The 13,010-nt window shown below is 45.6% G+C and overlaps 1 protein-coding gene across 1 annotated transcript in view; it reads right to left on the reverse strand.

The window, feature by feature from the left end:
• Positions 1-13,010, reverse strand: part of SLC26A5 (solute carrier family 26 member 5) — a 41,894-nt gene that overhangs the window by 11,040 nt on the left and 17,844 nt on the right. The window contains exons 7-13 of the mRNA XM_032221704.1: positions 10,700-10,852; positions 9,098-9,180; positions 6,279-6,426; positions 4,481-4,594; positions 3,667-3,744; positions 1,346-1,441; positions 114-220 (exon numbers count right to left, since the gene is read on the reverse strand). Of these exons, the coding sequence (XP_032077595.1) occupies positions 114-220; positions 1,346-1,441; positions 3,667-3,744; positions 4,481-4,594; positions 6,279-6,426; positions 9,098-9,180; positions 10,700-10,852 (779 nt within the window). The remainder of the gene's footprint in view (positions 1-113; positions 221-1,345; positions 1,442-3,666; positions 3,745-4,480; positions 4,595-6,278; positions 6,427-9,097; positions 9,181-10,699; positions 10,853-13,010) is intronic.

Below are 13,010 nucleotides of genomic sequence, written 5' to 3' on the forward strand. Positions count from 1 at the left end.
GAATTAAATTAAATAAAAACGAAATAAACAAATAAGGGAGGTGGGGGGAAGCATAAAGAAGTGTAAAAACGAACCAAAGAACTTCGTTTTATGAGTTGAAAAGTGAACTGTACCTTTGGGTCCTGTAGACAATGGTAATCACAGCAAAAGTGATCGATGTGAGTAAGCCGTAATCCAGGCCCAGGAAAACTGAGGCGAGAAACGCTACAATCCAAATGGCCTGAAAAAGAATCAAAGAATCATCCAATCAGCCACAAAGGTAACTCCTTCACTTAAGACGGCAACTGAACCCAAACTTTCAGTTGCTAAGTGAGCCATTTGTTAAGTGAGAACAGCCCCTTTCTTGTCCCGGTTGTTAAGCGAATCACCGCCCTTGTTAAATTAGTCATGCGATCGTTAAGTGAATATGGATTCCCCTTGTCAGAAAGTCGCAAAGGGGCCAGGAAGATGGTTGAGATATATAAATTGAAAAAGGAGAACGAGAAGAAACTGGTAAATAAACGACAAGATGAAAGAGGAACTTTACAGCATCAAAATGAGTCTACAAAGAAAATAATTCAGGAGTTCTGTGGGAAATTATTTGAGCAAGGTTCTCCTCGCATATATATGCTAGCCGTTCCCGACTCTAGGGGGCGGTGCTCATCTCCGTTTCAAAGCCGAAGAGCCAGCGCTGTCCGAAGACGTCTCCGTGGTCATGTGGCCGTCATGACTCAACGCCAAAGGCGCACGGAACGCTGTTACCGTCCCACCAACGGTAGTCCTTATTTTTCTACTTGCATTTTTTATATGATTTCGAACTGCTAGGTTGGCAGAAGCTGAGAAGTAACGGGAGCTCACTCCATTATGCGGCGCTAGGGATTCAAACCGCTAAACTGCCGACCTTTCTGATCGACAAGTTCAATGTCTTTGCCACTGAGCCACCGCGTCCCTTTTAAGCAATACTTAAGAGAAGGCTAAATTATCAAAAATGCCTGAAGGTATGAGAGCAATGCTAAATGAAAGAATTATGGATGATGGCTTTAACAGGGGCAATAAATAGACAAAAGAATAATAAAACACCAGGGCCAGATGGATTATCTGCAGAAGTGTATAAATATTTTCAGGATATATTGAATATGTCAATGCTTGAGGTCTAGAATGAACTACACTGCGATAGTCATCAATATGAATCAATTGCCATCTCCCGGGTCTAAATTTTGATCACGTGACCAGCAGTCATAAGTGTGAAACGATGGTCTTGTCACTATTTTCCAGTAACTGCGAACGGTCGCTGTTGTAAGTCGAGGACTTATCTGCAAAGGTGACAAGCTGAAGAAAGGAAGCTGAGGGGCACGGAATCACTCACCAGTTCAATTTTGCTGGTTCTCCAGAAATGGACGATATCTCCAAGTTGTTTGAACATGCCTTTCAGGTTGACCATCACAATGGCTGCCAGCACAGTCTAGAAAAATAATTCGAGAATAGTACGGCTTTCTTTTGCTGGATTCGTTTCAATCTCCTTCCAAGCAGGGGTGAAAATCCTCCCGGTTCAGCCGAACCGGTAGGGATGATTCTCCTGGGTTCTGGGAACCGGTAGTTAAAAAAAAAGAAAGCTTCCGACAATCGCGCGGATCACAGCTGCGCCCCGCGATCGTCAGAAGCTCCGCCCCCACGCTTTTTAAAGCATTTTTTTCCTGCCTATTCGCCCGAACCTGCAGGTGCTTTAAAAAACGAAAAAATGTTGGCCACACCACCCAGTCACATGACATCTCCCCACCAAGCCACACCCACAGAACCAGTGGGGGTGGGGGATTAGATTTCACCACTGCTTCCAAGCATCTATCCTTATGCATGTATTCTTTTTTTAAAGAACATAATTTCGGATAAGCAATGCACGACTTTTTAAAAAGAACATTGCAATCCTAATAACTGTAAGCACTCCTGTAAACAGAAATAACTTTTAACCTTCCGGTCACACGTTTCTCAGAAACTAATGAGATTGTTTTTAATGACAATTGCCAGCAATATCTTTTTGGCTGTCTTTAGTTGGCAGTTTTCCTGGTTTTTGTCTTTTTTTTTTTTTCAAAGTTAGCCTGAAACTTTCTGTTCCTGCTTGTTAACAAACTAGCTTAAATCTGTCAATTGCAAATGCTTTCTAGGATCGGAGGACAGCAGCACAATACAATATATTCGTTGTAATTAAGGACACAGAGGATCCCCATTTGAGCAACCAGTTTTGTTCTCCAAGTCTCTCCGTAAGTCAAATTTGTATAGGAGCTGTGACAGTATCTCCCTCTATATATAAAAGTGTGTGTGTTCAACATAACTCTGGAACGCCTCGAGCAATTTCAACCAAACTTTGTACATAGATGACTTACTCTCTGGAAAAAAAATACTGTGGGGGTAAGACATCCCTAACACCCGTCTGGGGGGTGTGTGTCCATATATGTATGTTCCAGCATAACTTTGGAATGCCTCGGCCACTGAAATGAAAAGGACTGAATTATATCTATGGTGTCAAGTCACAGTACTCTTGAGAGTGATAGTGTGCCTTTTGGATTCAAGTTCTGTTAAGATACAGCCTGTTGTGCCTTAAAATGACTTCTACTGTACAGCAGAGTGGAGTTGCTATGGTAACAGCTTCTCAGTACTCCACAAGGGGGGTGGGCTCCCTCTAATACAGGATTGGGATAAATAGATACCTGGGCTGCGCCAGTCTATCAGCTAGTTGTGATATAAATAATACTGTGTAATTGGACTTGAATCACTGTGTATTTAACTTGAATTTTGCTACAATGGGCTCTGTTCTTAACCATCGGCTGTCTGTAACCGAGGCATTCTTGGTCTGGGGGCTTCCTGTATTCAGAAAAGAACTTTAGAAAAAGCTAGTGGTGTTTATGGAGAACCACCAGAGAAAAGGATACAAAATAAAATATCCAACAATTACCTATAATGTGGGTGACCAAATGAGGACACGAAGCGGTAAGAAAGCAATGTCCAACACACAAGAGACAACAACAGCGATAGCACTTAAGACTTATATACCGCTTCACAGTGCTTTATAGCCCCCTCTAAGTGGTTTACAGAGCCAGCCTGTTGCCCCCAACAATCTGGGTCCTCATTTTACTGATCTCGGAAGGATGGAAGGCTGAGTCAAGCTTGAGCCAGTCAGGATCAAACTCCTGGCAGTGGGCAGAGTCAGCCTGCAATACCGCATTCTAACCACCGTGCCACCAGGAAGGAGAATGAGAAAGAGAAGAAGAGAGGAAGGAAGGAAGGAAGGAAGGAAGGAAGGAAGGGTAATAGCACTTATATACCACTTCACAGGGCTTTAGAGTCATCTCTAAGTGGTTTTACAGAGCCAGCCTCTTGTCGCCAACAATCTGGGTCCTTATTTTACTAATCTTGGAAAGATGGAAGGCTGATCTTGTGCCATTAAGGATTGAACTCCTGACAGTGGGCAGAGTCAGACTGCGATATGGCATTCTAACCACTAAGCCACCAGAAAAGAAGGAGGGAAAGAAGGAATAGCAATAGCACTTAGACTTGATGGATCGAACTGCTGGCAGTCAGCAGAATTAGCCTGCATTCTAACCACTGCGCCACTATGGTTCTTTATGGACAGATAAATATTATGGTCAACAAGACTTTTAATTCTGCTGATTTAGATGTCCAGAAAATACTTACCTGTGGCAAAGGTGTAAAGAGATAACCAATGGCAATAACCACCAAGAAAACCATGATTGAGGACAGGGTTCCTGCAATCTGAAAAAAAAAAAAAAAAAAAACCCAGATAAAACATTTTAGTACGAAAAGGAGCTAGGATGGTTCAGCTTGTCGGACGAACTTTTACTGATAAATCTGATAATTTTCAGTATTAAACCCTTGTACGGGTAGTCCCAAAATCTCCATTGCTACACCAGACGGTCGTTGAATTTTCACTCAATCTATGATCTTTCTGGCGGTTCACCGACAAAAGCGCACCCGACTAAACCGCGGTGACAAAACTGCGAGTTCTAAACCGCGCCGACGGATGAGCGCTGAATCGCGCCTACAACAGCGCGGCGACAGAAGCACGCTGTAAACCTAACCCTAACCCTAACCTAACGCTAACCCTAAACCTAACCATAAATCTAACCCTTACCTTAACTTAAATCGCCCTTCTGTCGACGCGCTGTTGTTGGTGCGTTGATGATGTCACGGTTTTAGCGACGTGGTTTTGTCGTGCGCGCTTTTGTCGGGTCACGCTTTCTGGCCACCGTTGTTAAGTAAATCACTTCAGTGGTCACGTTAGCAACACAGTTATTCAGTGAATTTGGCTTCCCCACTGATTTTGTAGGTCAGGAGGTCGCAAAAGGGGGAAATCACATGACCCTGGGTCATAAATACGAGTCAGTCGTCAAGCATCCAAATATAAATCTATATTTAGTGGACACCACATTTGGAGGCCTCTCCTTAAACAAAGGGAAAGACGTCATATAAAAGTAAATATTTTTCGCACCTGTGTCTTCCCTCCTGTACCTTCCTGAACAAGGCTCCGGGACATCGAGCAGGTGATTGCAAAGGTCTGGAAAAAGGACCCTGTGGAATTGCAGATTCCTAAGGCGATGAGTTCCTGGGATATCATAAGAAGGAAGAGAAAAGAACACAAATATTGTAAAAGAAGATCACGTAGCACGAGCAACCAAGGTTAATTTCCAAATGGAATGGAATAGAATGCAGAATGGAATGGAATGGGAACAGAACAGAACAGAACGGAAACTATCAACTGGAATGGAATAGAGAATAGAATAAAATGGAATAGAATGCAGAATGGAATGGAATGGAAACAGAACAGAACGGAAAATATCAACTGGAATGGAATAGAGAATGGAATGGAATAGAATGCATAATGGAATGGAAACAGAACAGGACAGAACGGAAAATACAGACTGGAATGGAATAGAGAATAGAATAGAATGGAATAGAATGCAGAATGGAAACAGAACAGAATGGAAAATATCAACTGGAATGGAATAGAGAATAGAATAGAATGGAATGCAGAATGGAATGGAATGGAAACAGAACAGAACGGAAAATATCAACTGGAATGGAATAGAGAATAGAATGGAATAGAATGCAGAATGGAATGGAAACAGGACAGGACAGAACGGAAAATACAGACTGGAATGCAATAGAGAATAGAATAGAAGGAAATGGAATAGAATAGAATGCAGAATGGAACGGAAACAGGACAGGACAGGACAGGTCGGAAAATACAGACTGGAATGGAATATAGAGTAGAGTAGAGTAAAACAGAACAGAACAGGAATACTTTATTTGTTCAAGTGTGGCCACATCCAACTGAACCCCCCCCCCCCCCACATTTAGTGGTATCCATGGGGCGGGTCAAAAGGCATGATGGAGGTCACACAACCTTTTGGGGCAGGATTTCAACCATGTGGCCTTGACCACTATCTTCTCTCTCTCTCTTTTTTTTGTCCCCTCCTGTGGTTCACTCTATACTTGCTTATCCTCAGTAGTGGCAACCCAAAATGGTGACGATAAAAGATGATGAAAGGTAAAAGATAACATAAAAGATTAAAGTGAGGTGAGGTGAGAGGACAAGAGGAGAGGAGAGAAGGATAAGATAACAGAAGATGTTTAGTAACACGGCTGTTAAGTGACTCCAGCTTCCCCATTAGCTTTGCTTGTCAGAAGGTCACAAAAAAGGGCGTCAGGCCTGCAGCCATTTTTCCTTTTGGATCTTTGGCCTGCCACACTTTCTATTATTCTGCTATGCATTTTCTATGATGGGAAAATGGGATTGTACGGAGTTAGATGCTATGTAGCCATAACAACATTCTTTCTACAAAGCCAAGGTCATCCTTTGTCTTTTGCACCTCTGCACCTGACCGGAACTGGAGGGGTGGAACTGCCAGCATAGCAGTGGGAGACTGGACCATGGGATGGACTTGTGGGTGTGGGGGCAGGATCTTGAACTTTCAACTGGGTGGGGAAAACCGGGAAGCTTTCAGATTCGGCTTTTCCCAGATGTTCCAACACGGCTCTCTGAATAAATTGCAACTTTGAGCGATATTTTGCCTTGGACTCCGATTTACTTTCGGATGCTATTTGGAACCCTGACAAGGGGATTGTGTGGTCCCCCACCCTGCCACAGTCGTATGTGTGAAATTAGGGTCCTAAGTAATTTTTTCCTCAAACCAATGACTGTTAAGTTGTCATGAGGAGCCCATTTTATCGGCCGCGGAGTTTTATCCAGGTCGTGAGGCGCGAAGGCTAGGTTACAATGCTGTCACCTGATTCCCATCCACCGCGTAGCCGTGCTTCAAGGCGAAGATTTTGGCCATCGAGATGGTCATGGAAAACCCAACAAGAGCGATAGCGATGGCATCGACAAACACATTCGGGATGAGGCTGACGTCAGGGACTTGTGGAGGGATTAACCTGTAAGAAGCAATCAGGGAAAAAAATAATAAGTTATAACAAATTTGGAGGCTCTAAGACAGGGGTGTCAAACTCAAGGCCTGGGGACCAGATCCGGCCCACAATGTGCTTAGATCTGGCCCACGAGGCCACCCTGGGAACAGCGAAGAGCCCTCCCAAGCTCCATTTTGGCTTGCAGAGGGTTACAGGAGGCCACTGTAGCCAAAAATAGAGCCAGGGTGCCCATTTTCTAAGAGTTCTGACTGAGGCTTCCCAAGAGGAGGCAGCAAACTCTTGGTCCTGACGAAAAACCCTTTTATTAATTGACTGTGAATTCTGCTCATTCACATCCAGCAAAGTCTTTCGAGGGAGGATTTACAGTCACAGACTTTCTCTGGCTTGGAGAGCTGCCAGGCCGATATCTGCAAAACTTGGCAAGGAGTCTCGGAGAGTCACGAACCAATTAAGCGAACTAATTGCCTCCTGCAAACTCCACTCCCCTTTCGCTCTTTTATTTCCTCTGGGAGGGGCCATTCACCGTCCACCTGTGGCCTTGCTCCCAAGTCGACCCCTGTTCTTTAGCTGTTCCCTTCGTCTGGCAACTCTGCACATGCGCACACTGGAAACAGGCTCCAGCTGTTTGTCTGCCTCACCGCTGTCCACAGGTAGTTGATGACTGTTGGACGGCCCTGTCCCCCTCTCTGCCTCCGACACACAGCCCTCCTCAGAGCCTTCCCCAGACTCCAGGACTTGCCCATCTTCCTCCCCAACCTCCTCACTGTCTGAATCTGCTGCCAGCTCTGCTTGCAGGCCACAAACACTCTTAACAGAGTGCTCGGGCCACCACAGGATCCCTGGCATGAGTGATGTCGAGTTGGCCACTCTCTGTCCCCCACGAGGTCAAACGCAACCCTGATGTGGCCCTCCATGAAATTGAGTTTGACACCCCTGCTCTAAGAATTCAGGTAACCCTTTACTTGCAACCCCTTGGTTTAATGTCCGTTCAGAATCACGAAGGAACTGAGAAATGTGACTCATGACTGGTTTTTATGACCATTGCAGCATCCCTGTGGTCACGTGATCAAAATTGGCAACTGGTTCATATGTATGACGGTTGGAAGTCCCGGAGTCATCTGATTCCCCATTTGCGACCTTCTGTCCAGCCAAGTCAATGGGGGAAGCCAGATTCACTTCACAACCATGTTCGTAACTTACCATATTTTTCGGAGTGTAAGACGCACCTTTCTCCCCCCTAAAAAAGGGTGAAAATTTGGGTGCGTCTTATACACTGAATGTAGCCCCACCCACCCACTGGCTCCCACCCTTTGGCCTCTGCCTCCCAGCAATTTGCCTCCTTGCAGCAAACGGGGAAAATGGGGCTAGCGGAGGCTGCAATAGGCTATAGCAATCCCTGCAGCCTGATGATTGGGAGGTGTGCTTAAACTGAAAGTGAAACTTGCTGTTTGCTCCATGAGGCAAATTGCTGGGAGGCAGAGGCAGATTTTTTTTCCTTGCGCTAATCAGACTAAACTGAAACAGGCTGTTTGCTGTTTGCTGCAAGGAGGTAAGTCAATAACCTATAGAACGTTCAAATCATTAGACTTATTTTTTAAAGACGGCTTTATGATTGTTCTAGCCACCTTAACAAAATGAAGAAGCTTTTAAAAATAAATGCTTGATCTGAAGAGAGCCGGTGCTATTGTATCTTCTTTTAAATAGCACAGAATAACTATAGTTAATTGTAATTTAATAAATTTATATGCCGCCCAATCCAGTAGGACTCCGGGCGGCTTACAAAAACAAGACTAAAAGATAAAAAGTTAAAAAAAAGGAAGAGAGGAAAACAAATTTAAAAGCAACGCACCATACACTCAATCTTGGTGTGGCCGGACCTCGTTCGTGAGGTCAACAGCCCCAGGCCTGCCGGAATAGCCAGGTTTTAGTGGCTTTTCGGAAGGCCGAGAGAATGGGGAGGGTCCGGATCTCTACGGGTAGATAGTTCCACAGGGCCGGAGCAGCTACAGAGAAGGCCCTCCCCCGAGGGGTCGCCAGCCGGCATTGTCCGGTCGACGGCACCTGGAGAAGGGCCAACCTGTGAGATCTTATCAGCTGTTGGGAGGTATGTGGCAGGAGGCGGTCTCGCAGATATCCGGGTCCTAGACCATGTAGGGCTTTAAAGGTAATGACCAGCACCTTGAAGCGCGTTCGGAGATCGATAGGAAGCCAGTGCAGCTCGCGGAGGATAGGTGTGACATGGGTGTATCTAGGTACACCCGATATCGCTCGCGCGGCTGCATTCTGGACCAACTGTGGTCTCCGAACACTTTTCAGGGGCAGCCCCATGTAGAGCGCAGAAAGTACATCAATTTTAACAGAATCTGTACAAGTAAGTCTGAAATGTAACACCACAAAGAGTGTATATTGTCTGTACTGTTTGCTGTTTGTTGCAAGGAGGCAAATTGCTGGGAGGCAGAGGCAGATATTTCCCCCCTTGTTTTCCTCCCCAAAAGCTAGGTGCGTCTTATACTTTGGAGTGTCTTATACTCCGAAAAATACAGTAACCACTGCAGTGACTTGCTTAACAACTGTGGCAAGGAAGGTCGTAAAATGGAGCAAAACTCACTTAACAGCTGTCTTGTTTAGCAATTGGAAATTTGCTCCCTCCCCCCCCAATCATATATGTTAAGCTTACCCGCTAGGAATGTTCCCAACAATATCGACTTTGTAAGTCTCGGACAGATTCATTCCAGCTGAAACTCCAGTTCCAATGACCACCTTAAAACACACACACAAAAAAACATTTGGAGTTCAAAGGGAAGAATTCCAGAAGAAAAACTGACTGGCTTAGAATAGAATAAGTTTATCGTCCCTTTAAATGTACGCTAATTGGCATATATTAAAATGAAATTTCGTGGAACTCTGGAAACAGATGCTGTGGGGGTAAGATACTCCTAACACCCCCTCAGGGTGGTGGTGGTGATGTTCTGTTAAGATACAGCCTGTTGTGCCTTCAAATGGCTTCTACTGTACAGCACAGTGGAGTTGCCGTGGTAATGGCTTCACAGCAGTGGTGGGTTTCAAAATTTTTTGGAACCTATACTGTGGATGTGGCCTCCTTTGTGGGAGTGGCTTGCCTGCCATGTGATATGGTGGGAGTGGCTTGCCGGCCATGTGTTTTCTTTCTTTCCTTCTTTCTCTCTGTCTCTCTCTCTCTCTTTTTCCTTCCTTTTGTCTCTGTCCCTTTTTTCTTTCATCTCTCTCTCACTCTTTTTCTTTCTTTCTTTTTTCTTTATTTATTTCTTCCTTTCTTTCTCTCTCTGTGTCAGTCTGTGTGTGTGTGTGTGTGTGGCAGTGGTGGGTTTCAAAAATTTTTGGAACCTCTTCTGTAGGTGTGGCCTGCTTTTCGGGTCCACTGGTGGAACCTCTTCTAGATTTGACGAACCGGTTCTACCGAATGAACCCACCTCTGCTTCACAGTACTCCACAAGGGGGCTCCCTCTGATAAGGGGGAATATTCAACATTAGAAATTATGTTTGGTTCGGACATTTCTGAATGTCAGCACAGGACTGGGATAAACAAATACCTGGGTAACACCTGGGTTAACAGCTAGTCCTATAATAAGTAAAAGAGAAGGAATCCTGTCTTTATCTTTAACTTCCAACCAAGGTGAGGAGCAAACTAGAACCAAGGAGAACTTCCCTAATGGTGAGAGCCCAGAAGCTGTGGGGGCTCCAACACTGAAGGTTTTAAAGGAGAGATTGGACAACCATTTGTCTGAAGTGGCATAGAGTCTCCTGCTTGTGCAGGGGGTTGGACTAGAAGACCTCCGAGGTCCCTTCCAACTCTTGTTATTCTATGTTCTGCGTTCTGAGAGTTCTGCGTTCAGCCAGGGACGCGCAGTCAGGGGAGGCAGAGCCTCACCACTGTCATCATTAAAAGAAAAAAAATGTAAAAGGAAAAAGGCTGAGTTAGTTGCTGCCAGAGTCACAGTGGATGACTCTGCTTAGTGCTTAACTGTTTTAAAAAGCCTCTAAAAAGCGCCCTCTACAGGAGGAGGTGGGAGAACGAGGTGCCTCATCTAGTCTGAGAAGAAAAAGAAAGAAGGAAAAGTTTTTCGCAAAGGAGAAAAACAAATGCTGTCGCTTTAAATCGGAACTGAGCATGCCTGGCTGTGGAATTCTGGGAGTTGAAGTCCACAAGTCTAAAAAAATTTGAAACCCGTGTGTCAGTGCCTCACCAGCCATAAACCTCACCGCACGTCACTGCGTTCAGCTATGCTTGAAGAAGACCCACCACAATGATTTCCAGTGGAATTGGAACGATCATCTTCTTCTTACAACGGTCGTTGATTTCTTTGCCGCTCAGGAGCAGGACGATGCAGATGAGGCCAACCACTAAAGTGGCCGTGTTGGTTTGGGTGATGTTGGAAAACACCGCAATCAAACTCTGAAAGGACAGGCAAGAGAGAAAGTTAGACAGTTAGGTCAGGGAGGGCTCACTTTTTGGTCCTCGCGCGCTGAAATGGTGCATGCGCACGATAGCCCGCACGTGCATGCCCACACCCATAATGCAATGCGGCCAGTCCCTGTGGGCATGCACCCACAACCCTTCCCGTGCTCCCCCCACCCTTGCAGGCTGACAGACAGCAATAAATGGATGGATGTATATGGATGGATGGATGGATGGATGAGCGCTAACAAACTGGATGAGCGCTAACAAACTGGTACTCAACCCGGACAAGACCGAGTGGCTGTTGTGTTTCCCTCCCAACAATTTGGCCGATATTCCAACACTCAGGCTGGGGGGTCAAATTTTATACCCCTCAGATAGGGTCCGTAACTTAGGAGTCCTCCTGGATCCACAGCTGACTTTTGACCATCAGTTGTCGGCTGTGACCAGGGGGGCATTTGCCCAGGTTCGCCTGGTCCGTCAGTTACGGCCCTACCTGAACCGGGAGGCTCTTGCAACAGTCACTCGAGCCCTTGTGATCTCTAGGCTGGAATACTGCAATGGGCTCTACATGGGGTTGCCCTTGAAGTGCATCCGGCGACTGCAGTTAGTCCAGAATGCAGCCGCGCAAGTGATAGTGGGCGCACCGCGGTTCGCCCACATTACACCCATCCTCCGCGAGCTGCACTGGCTACCTGTCGATCTCCGGGTGCGCTTCAGGGTACTGATGACCACCTTTAAAGCACTCCATGGTAGTGGATCTGGGTACTTGAGAGATCGCCTTCTGCCGATTACCTCCCTCCGACCGATTAGATCGCACAGACTGGGCCTCCTCCGAATCCCATCTGCCAGTCAATGTCGACTGGCGACTACACGGAGGAGAGCCTTTTCTGTTGCAGCTCCGACCCTGTGGAACGATCTCCCCGTCGAGATTCGTACCCTCACCACCATCCAGACCTTCCGCACAGCCCTTAAGAACTGGCTCTCCCAGCAGGCCTGGGGATAGGTTCCCAATTTACCCGCCCGAGTGTTGACTGTTGAATGCAAGTTGTGTTTTATTATTTTATTTTGTTCACTTATTGTTTGTTTTTTGGTATTGCACCCCCTTCCCTGTGATTGTAAGCCGCCCTGAGTCCCCTCAGGGAGAAGGGCGGCCTATAAACCTTAATAAAATGTCTAAAAAAAAAAAAAATGGATGGATGGATGGATGGACAGTGATAAATGGATGGATGGAATGGATGGATAGATGGATATGGATGGATGGATGTATATGGATGGATGGATGGATGGATGGAATGGATGGATAGATGGATATGGATGGAATGGATGGATAGATAGACAGTGATAAATGGATGGATGGATGTATATGGATGGATGGATGGATGGATGGATAGATGGATATGGATGGAATGGATGGATGGACAGACAGTGATAAATGGATGGATGGATGTATATGGATGGATAGATAGATGGATATGGATGGAATGGATGGATATGCCGAGGTGGCACAGCAGTTAAATGCAGCACTGCAGGCTACTTCAGCTGACTGCAGTTCTGCAGTTCGGCTGTTCAAATCTCACCAGCTCAGGGTTGACTCAGCCTTCCATCCTTCCGAGGTGGGTAAAATGAGGACCCGGATTGTTGTTGGGGACAATATGCTGACTCTGTAAACCGCTTAGAGAGGGCTGAAAGCCCTATGAAGCGGTATATAAGTCTAACTGCTATTGCTATTGCTATATGGATGGAATGGATGGATATGGATGGATGGATAGACAGTGATAAATGGATGGATATGGATGGATGGATAGATAGTGATAAATGGATGGATGGATGTATATGGATGGATGGATAGATGGATATGGATGGAATGGATGGATAGATAGACAGTGATAAATGGATGGATGGATAGTGATAAATGGATGGATGGATGTATATGGATGGATGGATAGATGGATATGGATGGAATGGATGGATATGGATGGATAGATAGACAGTGATAAATGGATGGATATGGATGGATGGATAGATAGTGATAAATGAATGGATGGATGTATATGGATGGATGGATAGATGGATATGGATGGAATGGATGGATATGGATGGATAGACAGGCAGTGATAAATGGATGGATGGATGGATGGATGGATAGATATAC

Source organism: Thamnophis elegans, chromosome 7 (assembly GCF_009769535.1).
Source record: "Thamnophis elegans isolate rThaEle1 chromosome 7, rThaEle1.pri, whole genome shotgun sequence".
Classification (NCBI taxonomy): Eukaryota; Metazoa; Chordata; class Lepidosauria; order Squamata; family Colubridae; genus Thamnophis; species Thamnophis elegans.